At 39.1% G+C, this 18208-nt stretch overlaps 2 protein-coding genes across 2 annotated transcripts in view; both read right to left on the reverse strand.

The window, feature by feature from the left end:
* LOC127440828 (gastrula zinc finger protein XlCGF8.2DB-like) overlaps nt 1-2368 on the reverse strand; it is a 63241-nt gene extending 60873 nt beyond the window's left edge. Inside the window, exon 1 of the mRNA XM_051697778.1 lies at nt 2332-2368. The gene's annotated coding sequence lies outside the window, so the exon portion shown is untranslated. The remainder of the gene's footprint in view (nt 1-2331) is intronic.
* The window catches only part of LOC127440568 (zinc finger protein 585A-like), a 44583-nt gene extending 28141 nt beyond the window's left edge, over nt 1-16442 (reverse strand). Inside the window, exons 1-5 of the mRNA XM_051697245.1 lie at nt 16381-16442; nt 5340-5430; nt 4638-4726; nt 2332-2606; nt 1100-2011 (exon numbers count right to left, since the gene is read on the reverse strand). Of these exons, the coding sequence (XP_051553205.1) occupies nt 1100-2011; nt 2332-2428 (1009 nt within the window). The 5' untranslated portion in view covers nt 2429-2606; nt 4638-4726; nt 5340-5430; nt 16381-16442. The remainder of the gene's footprint in view (nt 1-1099; nt 2012-2331; nt 2607-4637; nt 4727-5339; nt 5431-16380) is intronic.
* Between the last annotated feature and the right edge of the window lie 1766 nt (nt 16443-18208).

Raw genomic sequence — 18208 nt, forward strand, 5'->3', positions numbered from 1 at the left:
ACAATAAATTATGCTGAAAAGGGGCATTTATCTGCAACGTGCTTGCCTTGCATTATGATGTATATTAAATATAGAACGACACGCATTGACTGAATCAATGTTAGAGAATACAGGCATTTATTGAAAACAATTGAATGAATAGTGCAGGACTAATAGAGCAACCCTAATAGCTTGTTCTAAACTGAATTCACCAAGTAAAAGTTACTTAGCATACATTATTAAAACAGTCAGGACATTGTTGAAAATGTTTCACATATGCCATATCTACGAGAGAGAAAAAAAAGCGCTGAAAATTTGCACGTATTTCACGACATGTCAACATGGTCCGGTGAAAGACGGGACCTGACTCACCTGAGCCGATAATCCTGCACTTGAAAAAGCACGCTCAGTGTTAAAATAACTTGCAAGTATGCACAGATGTAAAGAAGACTCAAATGTGAAAACATCATGGCAACTTGCAAGCCAACGTTTCTAAAATCATCTTCCTGCACCACCACCGAAGGGATTTCCATAGCTACTCTGCTCGTCTTGCGAGAGGACATTTTCCTGCACGCGCCATGAGTGAGAGAGGGAAGAAACATGCGTGGCCTGAGGTGAAATTACGCTTTGTATCTGCTCCAGATATCCTCTTTTTAATTATCGTATTATTAATTATATTTCAAATGTAGCATTAACAGGACAGTAATTTAAGCGCAGCCTTTGTAAAAATATAAAGCCAAACGTAAATGTGTAAAAATGTTCAACAGTTTAATGGGGAAAAATAAAATTACGACTAGTAATTCTGGTGTCAATGAGTATCTAGCAGCATCAGTACCGATTAGTCAATTAGTCTCGCACATCCCTAGGAAATATATCTTGTATTAAGAATGTTTAGATATTTTTACAGGAAAACAAGACAAAAATACTAATTAAGAAAATATGTTTTGCAGTGTATGCATAGGCATACTTCTGTTCCTAACATTTGTGGTTCTTTATTTATTTGTTATTATTATTATTTGACTTTCAAACTAAATTGTATCTAGTAAACTGAATCTGTGCTACATTAAATACCTAAGTGTTGACAGTGAAATTAACTTTGGTCACAATAACAATTTTGGACAGCCCTTTTTTAAATGAAACTTTAGATTATTTGATTGGGTGAAACTCTTCCCGCATGAAGTGCATTTGAATGGCTTCTCTCCAGTATGAACTCTCACGTGAGTTTTCAGGATTGATGATGAAACGAAACTCTTTCCACAAAAAGAACACACGTAAGGCTTTTCATTTGTGTGAGTTGGCATGTGTGCCTTTAGTTGTGATGGCCACATAAATGTCATGCCACACTGATCACAGTTAAATGGCTTTAATCCAGAGTGAGAGCGCAGATGAAGTGTGAGAGAGCCTGATTGCTTGAAACACTTTCCACATTGAAGGCATTTGAAAGGCTTCTCTCCAGTGTGAATTCTTACGTGACGCTGAAGATTTCCTTTCTCTATGAAACACTTGCCACATTGAGGGCATGTGTGAGGCTTGTCTCCTGTGTGAATTCTCATGTGACCCTGAAGGCCTCTTTTAACTGCAAAACGTTTTCCACATTGAAAGCACGAGAAAGGCTTCTCTCCAGTGTGAAGTTTTAAGTGTGTGTTAAGGTTTCTTTCATGTGTGAAACTCTTTCCACACTGAGAGCAGGTGAAAGATTTCTCTCCAGTGTGAATTCTCATGTGACGCTTTAGATCTCCTTTTTGTACAAAACTCTTTTCACACTGATGGCAGGTGAAAGGCTTTACTTCAGTGTGAAATTTTAAGTGAACGTTAAGGATTTGTTTTGTGGTAAAACTCTTTCCACAGTGAGAGCAGGCAAAATATTTTTTGTCTCTTGTTCTTTGAGTTCTTTTCTGTGAGAAATTATTTTCAGTCTTTGAGCCACTACAAGATTCTTCACCAGTCATGAAATTTTCATATGTCTGATACTGATGGTGTTTCTTCTCCACGTCATTCAGTCCTTGACTTTCTTCTTTTACTTCTGTCAATTCTAAAATGAACATAGTAAATTGAGACAAATTTGACTATAAATAAATCAAATACAATTGAATCCCTATTCAATGGCAGGAAGCAGCAAAGGGCAACTTTCTACTTTGTGATATTTGATATGCTGAAGTTTAGTTCTCTCATTCTCATGTAGATTCTGGTATGATGTGTTTGTTTAACTATAAATTTACTTAATTTATTTCTAGCTAAATTTACTTAATTAATTTCTAACTACAGATTCCAGATCTAGTGAACTGTATGAAGTTTTATTACCTCAATGTTCTTCAAAACAGTTATAATGAAGGATCAAGAATGAACACCAACCTCTTTGTTCCTCAGTATCTTCATGTTTCATTCTGCATGGTTCTGTAATACTGATGTCTTCAAGCTCCTCTTTAAACTCCTCTTTAACAGTCTTCATTTTTGCAACAGTATGTCAGTAGACATCAGTTGTCACACTTGGAGTTGCTCCTCTTTATAAACCACCTTTTTTATTCCTTCACTTGTCAGATGATGGAAATAATCACAGCATTTATTGGTGAATTCCTGTGGGCGTGTCTTCACTGCAGGGGTGAATCAGGAAATATGGAGGAGCAGATCTGCCAAAAAAGGGACATGGTTAGTGTGCTCTATCAGTGAGCGCGAACAGGCAGAACCAGAACCCAGCTCAAGCTAAAGTGCACATATGCACATAATTCATTATAGTGTGGATATTTTTTATTATTTTTTTATTTAATGTTTCCACTATTTTCCATATGTGTGGTTTCAATTGGTCCAATTTATTTTGTAAACTTACAGTAAATTTTACTACAAACTTATTGAATCATGATTGTTTTCTGAAAACCTTTGTACGCATATTTCATGCACAAATACGTGCATTCGCACAGTTAGTGAATGAGGCCCAATGTCCGATAGAGAAAATGCCCACCCCCTCAGAATGTTCAGAAATTCAGAGACAAGTCTTTAGCTGACAGAAAAACATTTCTCTAAAAGAACAGAAACTTACTGAGGTGTTGTGGGTCAACTCAAAAACACCTCGATAGCTCATAAATTCACAAACAAGCAACCTATTATGGCTCCATCTAGTGGTGTTTCAGTATATGACACTGAATACTGGTAAGCCTTTGCAGTAGATTTAAGGGTTTGTTGCAGCATCAATAGCCCTATTTATATCTGAAAAAAAATGCATCTGGAAAATTTTCTGATTATCGGTGAGTGAAAAAGGCATCGATCCCAAGTCTAAAAAATATAGCCTATAGGCAGACAAGCACAACAACTTCCACCAGGAGGCAGTAGACATCTACAGTTCAAGTTAGAAGTTTACATTCACTTAGGTTGAAGTCATTAAAACAAATTTTTTAACCACTCCACAGATTTAATATTAGCAAACTATACTTTTGGCAAGTCATTTAGGACATCTACTTGTGCATGACACAAGTCATCTTTCCAACAATTGTTTACAGACAGATCGTCTCACTTTTAATTGAATATACCGTATCACAATTCCAGTGGGTCAGAAGTTTACATACACTAAGTTAACTGTGCCTTTAAGCAGCTTGGAAAATTTCAGAAAATGATGTCAAGCCTTTATACAATTAGCCAATTAGCTTCTGATAGGAGGTGTACTGAATTGGAGGTGTACTTGTGGATGTATTTTAAGGCCTATCTTCAAACTTAGTGCCTCTTTGCTTGACATCATGGGAAAATCAAAAGAAATCATTCGTGACCTCAGAATAAAATTGTGGACCTCAACAAGTCTGGTTCATCCTTGGGAGCTATTTCCAAATGCCTGAAAGTACCACGTTCATCTGTACAAACAATAGTACGCAAATATTAACACCATGGGACCACGCAGCCATCATACCGCTCAGGAAGGAGATGCATTCTGTCTCCTAGAGATGAACGTAGTTTGGAGCAAAAAGTGCAAATCAATCCCAGAACAACAGCAAAGGACCTTGTGAAGATGCTGGAGGAAACAAGTAGACAAGTATCTATATCCACAGTAAAACGAGTCCTATATCGACATAACCAGAAAGGCTGCTCAGCAAGGAAGAAGCCACTGCTCCAAAACCGCCATAAAAAAATCCAGACTACTGTTTGCAAGTGCACATGGGGACAAAGAACTTACTTTCTGGAGAAATGTCCTCTGGTCTAATGAAACAAAAATTTAACTGTTTGGCCATAATGACCATCATTATATTTGGAGGAAAAAGGGTGAGGCTTGCAAGCCGAAGAACACCATCCCAACCCTGAAGCATGGAGGTGGCAGCATCATGTTGTGGGGGTGCTTTGCTGCAGGAGGGACTGGTGCACTTCACAAAATAGATGGCATCATTAGGAAGGAAAATTATTTGGATATATTGAAGCAACATCTCAAGACATCAGCCAAGAAGTTAAAGCTTGGTCACAAATGGGTCTTCCATATAGACACTGACCTAAACATACATCCAAAGTTGTGGCAAAATGGCCTAAGGACAACAAAGTCAAGGTATTGGAGTGGCCATCACAAAGCCCTGACCTGAATCCGATAGAAAATTTGCGGGCAGAACTGAAAAAGCATGTACGAGCAACAGAGCATGTGAGTGGAGCATTGAGTGGAGTGGTGATAATTCCACCTGGGCGGAGAGCACCTTTTTGAAGATTCCAATCCGCTCTCTCAGGCCGATCAGTGCCGCTCGCTCAACCCAGAATGCGCTTCGTGATATGCTGGTTTGGGAATCTGCGAAATAAGCAATAGGCCTGAGGTTATGGAGGTCTAACATTGTTTTAGTGAAGTTGCAAACCTTATAGCCTAAATAAATGCAAAGTATAAATCAAAGTTAAGAATGAGGAAATCGAAAGGGAGTGTGGACTGTGGAGAGACCGTGAGAATTAGCAAATATTCCTATTGGAATTGTACGCGTCACATTGCCAGAGAGCATGAGGATGTGCTACGCGAACATGGTAGTGCGGCAAAAGGTGAGCTAGTAGGCTACACTACTGTTCGATAATAAATTAATAGATAAGTATGGTATCTTGTTGTTTTGCCATCATGTAAGTGCAGCTGCCAGCTAGATGCAGGCCCGGTTCTGCAGGGTTGCGAACGTTAGAGCACCCTCAACTGAATATGTACGCTTAATAATACTGTATATTGGCAAAGCATTTTTCCTTGAATCCTGGTGAACACACACAAAAAATCCCTGTATCAAAACCAATAAACATGTATGATCTTGCAGATCAGTGTGTCCTAATTTGCAGGTGGAGCATTCTGCTTTCATGCCTCCATTGTACAATTGAGCATTTGATTAGTAAAGATTTCCGCTCTCGCATAGAAAATTTCATAGTGGAATTACCTCACTTAATCGACCGCCTGTTGCTTTCGATTTCTGCTTCAGGATAAAGTGCTCATAACTGCTGGTCAGTCTCCCAAAGCCAAATCCACACCTTAATGATAAGTGAAACGTAAAAAAACTGAGATTAGTGGTTGCACATAACATCTTCAACATCGCTTGCTGCATTCATGCGCAGAGAAAAAAAAAAGCTATAAACGATTTTACATTAGGAAAAAAAAACTTTTCTTAAAGACAGTGTGAATTAAATAATTTTTATTTGTTTTGGGATCATTAAACATGATATCATCTAATACAGGTGCATCTCAATAAATTGGAATGTCATGGAAAAGTTTATTTATTTCAGTAATTCAACTCAAATTGTGAAACTCGTGTATTAAATAAATTCAATGCACACAGACTGAAGTAGTTTAAGTCTTTGGTTCTTTTAATTGTGATGATTTTGGCTCACATTTAACAAAAACCCACCAATTCACTATCTCAACAAATTAGAATACATCATAAGACCAATAAAAAATTTTTTTTAGTGAATTGTTGGCCTTCTGGGAAGTATGTTCATTTACTGTATATGTACTCAGTACTTGGTAGGGGCTCCTTTTGCTTTAATTACTGCCTCAATTCGGCGTGGCATGGAGGTGATCAGTTTGTGGCACTGCTGAGGTGGTATGGAAGCCCAGGTTTCTTTGACAGTGGCCTTCAGCTCATCTGCATTTTTTGGTCTCTTGTTTCTCATTTTCCTCTTGACAATACCCCATAGATTCTCTATGGGGTTCAGGTCTGGTGAGTTTGCTGGCCAGTCAAGCACACCAACACCATGGTCATTTAACCAACTTTTGGTGCTTTTGGCAGTGTGGGCAGGTGCCAAATCCTGCTGGAAAATGAAATCAGCATCTTTAGAAAGCTGGTCAGCAGAAGGAAGCATGAAGTGCTCCAAAATTTCTTGGTAAACGGGTGCAGTGACTTTGGTTTTCAAAAAAACAAAATGGACCAACACCAGCAGATGACATTGCACCCCAAATCATCACAGACTGTGGAAACTTAACACTGGACTTCAAGCAACTTGAAGCTATGAGCTTCTCCACCCTTCCTCTAGACTCTAGGACCTTGGTTTCCAAATGAAATACAAAACTTGCTCTCATCTGAAAAGAGGACTTTGGACCACTGGGCAACAGTCCAGTTCTTCTTCTCCTTAGCCCAGGTAAGACGCCTCTGACGTTGTCTGTGGTTCAGGAGTGGCTTAACAAGAGGAATACGACAACTGTAGCCAAATTCCTTGACACGTCTGTGTGTGGTGGCTCTTGATGCCTTGACCCCAGCCTCAGTCCATTCCTTGTGAAGTTCACCCAAATTCTTGAATCGATTTTGCTTGACAATCCTCATAAGGCTGCGGTTCTCTCGGTTGGTGGTGCATCTTTTTCTTCCACACTTTTTCCTTCCACTCAACTTTCTGTTAACATGCTTGGATACAGCACTCTGTAAACAGCCAGCTTCTTTGGCAATGAATGTTTGTGGCTTACCCTCCTTGTGAAGGGTGTCAATGATTGTCTTCTGGACAACTGTCAGATCAGCAGTCTTCCCCATGATTGTGTAGCCTAGTGAACCAAACTGAGAGACCATTTTGAAGGCTCAGGAAACCTTTGCAGGTGTTTTGAGTTGATTAGCTGATTGGCATGTCACCATATTCTAATTTGTTGAGATAGTGAATTGGTGGGTTTTTGTTAAATGTGAGCCAAAATCATCACAATTAAAAGAACCGAAGACTTAAACTACTTCAGTCTGTGTGCATTGAATTTATTTAATACACGAGTTTCACAATTTGAGTTGAATTACTGAAATAAATGAACTTTTCCACGACATTCTAATTTATTGAGATGCACCTGTATTTATATTGGACAAAATCTCACTTTATGCGGGACGATTGCTTTTTATTTGTTAAATCCATGGTTAAACCTTGCTGTACGTATAAAGAGCGCATGCACAAGACATGATCGTTTGACGCATATAAAGTCCAGATTCACTTTCTGTGTAATGATGCTGCTGGCGCTGGCAATGACAAAGACGATGACGATGAAGTGAAGAACCCAAGTGCAATTTTATTAACAAACGTGAAATCCCCCCCAAAAAAACTAACTATAAACGTGAAACATAAACATGAACTTGACTTGACTATAAACAATGAACTGACCTAACTTGACAAGGTTACCAAACACACAATACCTGACCAACGACAATGGAAAACATGAGGGCTTAAATACTTGGACATGGGAGAACACATGACAAAGATAACCATTAAACACTAAGAACTCTAAACAAGATAATCAAACAACGAACCAATGGAAACAAGATACATGAACATGGAGGGAAAACAGGACATCACATGACCAGGAACACATGACATGAAACAGGAACTAAACTTTTCAAAATAAAAGACATGAAATACATGAACACACACATTAAACATTACATTCTGCTGCTTTAAAAATATCAAGGAAAAACAAAGGGGCACATGGTATCTACTAATATAATAATTATTATATAAACAACCACAGTCCTTTAGATTGCATGTGATTCGTACATATAAAATTGTAGGGAATATAAATAAAGCAACAATACTGAGAAAGAGAAAAACATTCACTGCTGTTTTCTGGATAACTTAATAAACCCTTTAAAACTGAACACAAAATTAGGATGAGAAATTGCTCATTTTAATTTACAGACACAACAGTCTGATAGCATTAAATCAGAAACATATTAATGTATCAAATCTACAGTACAATCATTCCATTGAGACAACCGAAAAACAATTATGAATTTCACTTTTACCTGCAATATTTTTCCTGGTACCGACTCAAACAAACTTTAAAGTTGAAAGGATTGTGGTTTTCTGGGTCGGTTGTATCACTCGGGTCCAGTTTAAACTGAAAAGCACAAATTTGCGCATATGCGAGTTTCCGTGCCAACGCGCACATGTTTTATCACTTGTAGAGGCATGTTTGATGACTTGTTTAAAGTAAATAAAGGTAATTTAGAACTGAAAAAAAAATGTTAAGGCATTATTTGAAGATGTTCAATGACATATGTGCTAACAGAGAAATATTTGACTGATTACAAATGAAAAGGAAGGTCTGGTAGGCCCGATTATCTAACAGCAGTTTTAAACCAGTCCAAAATAAACAAAAAACAGCCAGAATTTATAGAAGAAGCCTTTATTTGTCACATATTATACATTTTGCATATATACAGTGAAATTCTTTTTTCGCATATTCTTAGCATATAACTTTATATACTAAAACACAACAATACAATCACATAATTTCATATGTGTACGTTACTAATCTTTTGATAATTTAATAGATGTCGGCCTATAGTCTATATTTCACCCAGAGGGGCACCTCAGCCCATGTGGGCAAAGGGGCAGTTGCTCGGGGCACTGTAGCTACCCCCTGTGAACGTGTTTGGAACCAAGTATACTACAGAGAAATTTAATGTCGGAGCAGGATTTGAGCGAAAGCTTTTTTACAGGTGAGCGTGAGCAGTACATGAGCAGAGCATCTGCTTGGGCTGTGAGCGGTTGAGTGGAGCGCACATGCATGGAGCGGGTTATTGAGTGGAGTGTCACACCGCTCTGCTTCGCTCACATGCTCTGGCGAGCAAGAAGGCCTACAAACATGACTCAGTTACACCAGTTCTGTCTGGAGGAATGGGCCAAAATTCCAGCAACTTAATGTGAGAAGCTTGTGGAAGGCTACCCAAAACATTTGACCCAAGTTAAACAATTTAAAGGCAATGCTACCAAATACTAACAAAGTGTATGTAAACTTCTGACCCACTGGGAATGTGATGAATGAAATAAAAGCTGGAATAAATCATTCTCTACTATTATTCTGACATTTCACATTCTCAAAATAAAGTAGTGATCCTAACTGACCTAAGACAGGGAATGTTTTCTATAATTAAATGTCAGAAATTGTGAAAAACTGAGTTTAAATATATTTGGCTAAGGTGTATGTAAACTTCTGACTTCAACTAATATATATATATATATACACACACACACACACACACACACACACACACACACACACACACACACACACACTGGCGGCCAAAAGTTTGGAATAATGTACAGATTTTGCTCTTATGGAAAGAAATTGTTACTTTTATTCACCAAAGTGGCATTCAACTGATCACAATGTATAGTCAGGACATTAATAATGTGAAAAATTACTATTACAATTTGAAAAAAACATTCATAACTTAAACTACTTCAAAGAGTTCTCATCAAAAAATCCTCCATGTGCAGCAATGACAGCTTTGCAGATCCTTGGCATTCTAGCTGTCAGTTTGTCCAGATACTCAGGTGACATTTCACTCAACGCTTTCTGTAGCACTTGCCATAGATGTGGCTGTCTTGTCGGTCACATTTCACACACCTTACAGTCTAGCTGATCCCACAAAAGCTCAATGGGGTTAAGATCCATAACACTCTTTTCCAATTATCTGTTGTCCAATGTCTGTGTTTCTTTGCCCACTCTAACCTTTTCTTTTTGTTTTTCTGTTTCAAAAGTGGCTTTTTCTTTGCAATTCTTCCCCTGAGTCTTCTCTTTACTGTTGTACATGAAACTAGTGTTGAGCGGGTAGAATTCAATGAAGCTGTCAGCTGAGGACATGTGAGGTGTCTATTTCTCAAACTAGAGACTCTGATGTACTTATCCTCTTGTTTAGTTGTACATCTGGCCTTGCACATCTCTTTCTGTCCTTGTTAGAGCCAGTTGTCCTTTGTCTTTGAAAACTGTAGTGTATACATTTGTATGACATTTTCAGGCAATTTAAAGCATTGTATAGCCTTCATTCCTCAAAACAATGATTGACTGGGGGCCTGGGTAGCTCAGCTGGAGTTCGAATCCCAGGGCGTGCTGAGTGACTCCAGCCAGGTCTCCTAAGCAAACAAACTGGCCCAGTTGCTAGGGAGGGTAGACTCACATGGGGTAACCTCCTCGTGGTCGCCATTATGTGGTTTGCTCTCGGTGGGGCACGTGGTGAGTTGTGCGTGGATGTCGTGGAGAATAGCGTGAAGCCTCCACACGTGCTATGTCTCCGCAGTAACGCGCTCAACAAGCCACGTAATAAAATGCGCGGATTGACGATCTCAGATGCGGAGGCAACTGAGATTCGTTCTCTGCCACCCAGATTGAGGCGAGTCACTACGTCACCACGTGGACTTAGAGCACATTGGGAATTGGGCATTTCCAAAAAAAAAAAAAAAAAAAAAAAACAATGATTGACTGGCTAGTTTCTAGAGAAAGCTGTTTCTTTATTTGTTGTTGCCATTTTTGACCTAATATTGACCTTAAGACATGCCAGTCTATTGCATACTGTGGCAACTCAAAAACAAACACAAAGACAATTTAACGAACCAAATAGCTTTCAAATGTCTTTGATATAATGGCAAGTGATTTTCTAGTACCAAATTAGCAATTTAGCATGATTACTCAAGGATATGGTGTTGGAGTGATGGCTGCTGGAAATGGGGCCTGTCTAGATTTGATCAAAAATTACTTTTTTCAAATAGTGATGGTGCTGTTTTTTACATCAGTAATGTCCTGACTATACTTTGTAATCAGCTGAATGACACTTTGATGAATTAAAGTACCAATTTCCTTCCGAAACAGCTAAATCTGTACATTATTCCAAACTTTTGGCTGCCAGTGTGTGTGTATATATATATATATATATATATATATATACACACATACACACAGTACTGTGCAAAAGTCTTTGGCACTTAAGATGTTTCACAAAAGCATTTGTCTTAAGATGGTTATTTATATCTTCAGCTTCAGTGTGTCAATAGGAAATATAAATGTTAGACTCCCAAACATTACTTTTGCAAATAGAAAAGTTTAGAATAGAAGAACAGGGAGCCCTGCAACAGATGTCATGGCCCCTACAAAGCCCTCCACTGAACATCATGTCAGTCTGAGATTACATAAAGAGACAGAAGAAATTGAGACAGCCTAAATAGATAGAAGAACTGTGGTGAATTCTCCAAGAAGCTTGGTACATCCTATCTGCCAACAGCCAAGAAAAACTGTGACCAGGTGTACCTAGGAGAATTGGTGCTGTTTTAAAGGCAAAGGTGGTCACACCAAATATTGATTTAGTTTTTTTATGTTTACTGGACTTTTTATGACATTAAGTGATAAATGAAAACTATTTATGGCATTATTTTTGAAGACATCCTCACTATGCAACATTTTTCACAAGTACCTAAAACTTTTGCACAGTACTGTATATATAACATGTAGTTCACTCAAAAATGAAAACTCTTATCATTTACTCACCCTCATATTGTTTCAAACCCTTCAATTTTCAAAAGATGCAATGAATGTGAATGGTGAATGAGACTGTTATTCTGCCTAATGTCTCCTTTTGTGTTTAGTGGAAGGAAGAAAGTCATACAGGTGTGTAACAGTATAAGGGTTAGTAAGACATGACAATTTTGATTTTTGGGTGAACTATTTTTTGAAGGTGCTAATTAATGTAAATATACCTATATAAACTTGGTATTTTATTTTTTAATTTGGCAGATCTCATCCTCTGCTGGATACATTTCCATAATCCTTGAAGTGACATTTGTCTTTAATCAAGAAATATCATTATTTTTCAAATTAAGCAATTTTGTAGAGAGACCAGTATGAACAATGAAGACGAGAAGTCAAAGTTGAGTTTAAATAATTTGAAAGAGAGAATTTAATGAAGACAATGTTCTCCATATTTTCTAAAGGCAGATATCAAATCAATCAAATCAAATCACTTTATTGTCACACAGCCATATACACAAGTGCAATGGTGTGTGAAATTCTTGGGTGCAGTTCCGATCAACATAGCAGTCGTGACAGTGATGAGACATATACCAATTTACAATAACATCAAATTAACACAACACAATTTAAACATCTGATATACACATAATTACACTCAACAATATACAAATAATAACATACACTGTACAGTATACAATACGCACTATATAGATACACATTATTCAATAAAAATAAAAAATAAAAATATATAAAAAAGTATATATAGTAGTAAATATAGAATGTACAGTATTGTACTGTATTGACATTCAGCTGTCGGTTGATAGTCAGTTATTAAGAGAGAACATAATATAATAATAATATAATTTATGACAGTCCGGTGTGAGATATAAGAGTAAGGGTAATAAAGTGCAGTGCTGATGTATTTTGATCGTGGGAGATCAAGAGTTCAGAAGTCTGATTGCTTGGGGAAAGAAGCTATCATGGAGTCGGCTGGTGCGGGTCCTGATGCTGCGATACCGCCTGCCTGATGGTAGCAGTGAGAACAGAACATGGCTCGGGTGGCTGGAGTCTCTGATGATCCTCCGAGCTTTTTCACACACCGCCTTGTATATATTTCCTGGAGGGAGGGAAGCTCACCTCCGATGATGTGTTTGGCAGTTCGCACCACCCTTTGCAGTGCTTTGCGGTTGTGGGAGGTGCTATTGCCGTTACCAGGCGGAGATACAGCCAGTCAGGATGCTCTCTACAGTGCAGGTATAGAACCGTGTGAGGATGTGGCGGTTCATTCCAAACTTCCTCAGCCGTCTCAGGAAGAAGAGGCGCTGATGAGCCTTCTTCACAACGACTTCAGAGTGGATGGGCCATGTGAGTTCCTCAGTGATGTGGACACCCAGGAACTTGAAGCTGCTGACTCTCTCCACTGGTGCTCCATTGATGGTGATGGGACTGTGTTCTCTGTCTTTTCTTCTGAAGTCCACCACAAGAGGGAGAGGTTGTGCTCCTGACACCAGTGTGTCAGAGTGTGCACCTCCTCTCTGTAGGCTGTTTCATCATTGTCAGTGATCAGACCTACCACCGTCGTGTCATCAGCAAACTTAATGATGGCATTGGAGCTATGTGTTGCCACACAGTCATGTGTGTACAAGGAATACAGTAGTGGGCTGAGAACACTCAGGGGCTCCAGTGTTGAGGGTCAGTGATGAGGAGATGTTGCTGCCTATTCTAACCACCTGGCGTCTGCTTGACAGGAAGTCCAGGATCCAGCTGCACAGCGAGCTGTTTAAGCCCAGAGCCCGGAGTTTCTCATCTAGCTTGGAGGGCACTATGGTGTTGAATGCTGAGCTGTAGTCTACAAACAGCATTCTCACATAAGTGTTCTTTTTTTCCAGGTGGGAGAGAGCAGTGTGTATTGTAGATGCAATGGCATCATCAGTGGAGCGGTTGTTGTGGTAAGCAAACTGCAGCGGGTCAAGAGAGAGAGGCAGCACAGAGCAGATGTAATCTCTGATTAGTCTCTCAAAGCATTTGCTGATGATGGGGGTCAGAGCAACAGGACACCAGTCATTTAAGCAAATTAATTTTGATTGTTTTGGAACAGGCACAATAGTGGATGTTTTAAAGCATGTGGGGACTACAGACAAAGAGAGGGAAAGGTTGAAAATGTCCGTAAAAACACCAGCCAGCTGGTTCACGCACGCTCTGATGACGCGGCCCGGAATGCCGTCTGGGCCCGCGGCTTTGTGGATATTCACCCGTCGGAAGGATCGGGTTACATCCGCTACAGAGACGGAGAGTGAACTAACCTCTGTAGCTTCAGCCGCCAGAGCTCTCTCCGCGAGGGTGGTGTTATTTCCCTCGAAACGAGCATAAAAAGTATTTAGCTCATCTGGGAGAGAGGCAGCGGTGTTCATGGCGGAGTTTTTATTCCCTTTAAAGTCCGTGATGATGTTAATTCCCTGCCACATGCTTCTAGTGTTGGTGGTGCTAAACTGTCCTTCAATCTTACTCCTATACTGGCGTTTTGCGTTTCAGATAACTGGCTTGTTTATGCTCCTCCGCGTTCCCGGAATTAAAAGCGGAGGTCCACACATTAAGTGCCGCGCGAACATCGCTATTAATCCAAGGTTTCTGATTCGGATAGATCCGTATTGTTCTGGTCGGAACCACGTCCTCTACACACGTTCTGATGAAACACATTATGCTATCAGCGTAAAGCTCGATGTCGTCATCAGAGGCGGATCGGAACATCTCCCAGTCCGTGTGATCAAAACAGTCTTGTAGCGTAGAATCTGATTGGTCCGACCAGCACTGGATCATTCTGAGGGTGGGTGCTTCCTGTTTCAATTTCTGCCTGTAAGCGGGCAGAAGCAGAATGGAAGAGTGGTCCGATTTGCCAAATGGTGGGCGGGGGAGGGATTTGTAGCCATCCCGGAAGGGAGAGTAGCAATGGTCCAAAACCCAGTCCCCTCGTGTGTTGAAACTAATGTGCTGGTGGTATTTTGGTGCGACTGATTTGAAACCGGCTTTATTAAAGTCCCCGGTCACAATGAACGCAGCCTCAGGGTGCGTGGTTTCCTGCTCACTTATACTCCCATACAGTTCCTTGAGTGCCCAGTCTGTGTCGGCTTGTGGGGGAATGTACACAGCAGTGATAATGACCACTGTGAATTCCCTCGGTAGCCAGAATGGTCGACACAGCAGCATAAGAAATTCCAGATCAGGAGAGCAGAAAAACTTGATAGAATGTACGTTCCTCTGATCACACCAGGATTTGTTGATCATAAAACATACACCACCTCCTCTGCTTTTACCTGAGAGGTCTTTCGCTCTGTCCGCTCGGTGCACGGAGAACCCCGCAGGTTCAATGGCTGAGTCTGGAATCTCCGCAGACATCCAAGTTTCCGTAAGGCAGATAATGCAGCAGTCCCTTGTATCTCGTTGGAAAGAGATCCGCGCTTTCAGCTCGCAGAGCTTGTTATCCAGAGACTGAACATTTGCCAGTAGAATACTGGGTAGCGGGGGTCGATTTGCGCGGCGTCTTACTCTGATGAGAACGCCGGCTCTGTTTCCCCTTTTCCTTTTGCCTTTCCGCGGCCGTGCTGCCCAGACAAAGGGCTCCGCTTGCGTGTTTGTAAACAGCGGGTCGGCATTGAGGAATGTGAAGTCCGGTTTACGGTGTGAAATTGCTGAACCAATGTCCAAAAGTGTTTGTCTGTCGTAGACAATAAGGCAGACAACATCCAAGACAAAAAACATAAGAATTGTGAACAAAACAAACGAAACATTACTATGTTGTGTCGGAGCTCGCAACGCAGCAGCCATAAAATAAACTAGTTTGAACCTCGAAATAACTTAGACATGTTTCAATCATTGGCATGCAATAACTAGACGTATTTGTTCTTTTTTAAGATGTATTTTGTGTAGCACTAATATTGAACTATACTTCATTTTCATCTCTAGCCCGTGAAAGAAAAGGTTTGGGTGGCATTCAACCCTTTCACCATCTTGTGGATTGATTAAGCTTTTAATATTTTCAAATTGATCACAGATAGCTTAATATTATATTGTTTTTATTTTTATATTTTTCATTTTATGGATAGAGAAGGTAAATGAAATGTAAGACTCCATCAGCCAAAAATGTATATTTAGACTTTCAAATAAATATTTGATCATGAAGAGATGATTTTGTGTCTAAAAAAGACACAAAAATGACATGTTCCACAATAAACACAGGTTTGATTTGTATTCACATTTCTCATGATGAGGTTATTAATAGACAACAATGACATTAATACAGTACTTAACTAAATGTACAAAAAGATGAAGATAAATGTTTGGGATTTGAACACATTATAAGGAAAATAACTTTATAAAGTAACTTTAAACACTCCTAAAATGCATTTTTTTCTTTGTCTATTTCTAATTTTTGCTTCAGCTCTTGTTACAGATACTTTATTGCATATTGATGGATGAAAAACTGCTTATCTTCTAACTTCTGATAAATGACTAACTGTTTTTAATTTAATCCTCCATATTCATGTTATGATGAGTTTAGCTTGTTTTAATGATTAATTCACATAAACAATGAGATTGAACAACATTATATTCGTTTTATATCACAAACGCTAAATGATTTCAAGTAATATTACCATGTTGTTTATGTGTAAAAGTGTTGTATTGCTTTATATATTTTAGTTAAAGCGTTGAAAAACACAAACCTTTAATCAACTGAATCACAACAGACGGCGGAATTGCGGCTGAGTCCTTATGACGTCACAATAACAACAACAACTTCTTCTTGTGATGTTTAATGGCGGATCGGAGAAGCAGTTCATGTTGCATTACCGACACATACTGGACTGGAGTGATGATCACTGAAAGCATGCGGGAGGAGGAGAGGTTAGGAACCAGAAAATAATAATAATAATAATCTAAAATAAACTGTTATTTCATTAATCCAATGCTTGCATGAAATACCTAAATCCTTTCCAATTAAAATATAAGACCCTATATAATCTATAACAACTTTACACTTTTTTACATTTCATGTCTTTTCTAAATAATAATAATAAAAGTTTAAATGTTGCATCTATGAGGTGCTATTGATATAAAGTAAATCTTTAAGTATTACTGGAACTAAAACTAAAAGGGCCCACTCAGATACGCTCAGAGAGCAGAATATGTGTGCTTTTAACATTGTACACTTTAAAACATGATAAAAACCACTCTTTTACTCCGTATCAGCTTTCTGTAGTTAAACCTCATTGTGTACAATTGAGAATATCATATAATTTTTCATCATGTGATTTTTATGTTAGTTTAGACATTAGCAGGTTGTTGTAAAAAAAAGGAGCTTATGAGAAAAAACATCATTTTTGAATATGCCCAAATTTGGGAGGTTCATGACATCTTGACTTCATAAAAGAGTTTTACAAAATCCACTAATGGCCTGCCTTGTGTCTTAAAGCTTGTAAATTCCTCAGGCACATCTGTATATTATAGTCAACACAGTTTTCAATATCTCTCAGAGACAGGCCGTTCTCACACACAGCCGCAATGGCGAGTCGCGAGCGCTCTTCTTGCATACATGCTGTAAAGCAGCCACCAGACAGCCCATGATTATAAGAGGGATTTTTAAGGGACTCGACTGGTCTCAGGAAAAAGTCAGATTCCACACTTGTTCGAGTCCGAGTCAAGACAGAGCCCGGAGAGGGTTGAGTCCATTGCACAACTAAGACCATAAAAATAAGGTCTCAAGTACAAAACTGCTTACCTTAATATCAAGACGAGGACACAAAGGTCAATAAACAACAGTCAATAAACAACAGTCATGAGTCTGTTGATTATCCAGAGGAAAAATAAACACCCTCTTATTCTTCCATGAAAGAATCACATTTCTAATCTTCTTGTGAGTGTCAGGTTTTTGCTATAGATAAACCCAATCGCAGACTGAGATAAACAAAAATTACTTTAAAAAAAAAACAAAAACTGGGCACACAAAATAAAACAGACACCCAGACTACAGCCAACAGGGCTGGGAAAACAAAAAACCCATGGTAGGGCAAAACAACAAATAAAACCAAACTAGATCAAATAACAATCAAAGGAAAAGAAAACCGAACAGAGAGCACTTGGCCTGAATCTGGCTAAAGACCAGAAAAATGTCTTGGTTACGTCCGTAACCTCGGTTCCCTGAGACGTAGGGAAGGAGACATTGCGTTTATTAATGCATATGAGGAGTGGCTTCTTACACGACCTAGTTGCAACCTCTCAACAATAATGGCAATATTCTAATATTGGCTAAGGTGTTTGAGCCCCGCCCACTATAAAACCAGGTGCATAAACACCATTTCCTCAGAATTACTGAGTGAGGACAATGAGCGCATCGCTTGTGCCTCAAGAACTCTTGTCTCAGGGAACCGAGGTTACGTACATAACCGAGATGTTCCCTTACGACTCAGTACACTTGACATTGTGTTTATTAATGCATTTGGGGAACAGAATCCCATCACGGCACACTACACAACATAACCTCCCAGAAAGGAA

This window comes from Myxocyprinus asiaticus, chromosome 5, assembly GCF_019703515.2.
Source record: "Myxocyprinus asiaticus isolate MX2 ecotype Aquarium Trade chromosome 5, UBuf_Myxa_2, whole genome shotgun sequence".
Classification (NCBI taxonomy): Eukaryota; Metazoa; Chordata; class Actinopteri; order Cypriniformes; family Catostomidae; genus Myxocyprinus; species Myxocyprinus asiaticus.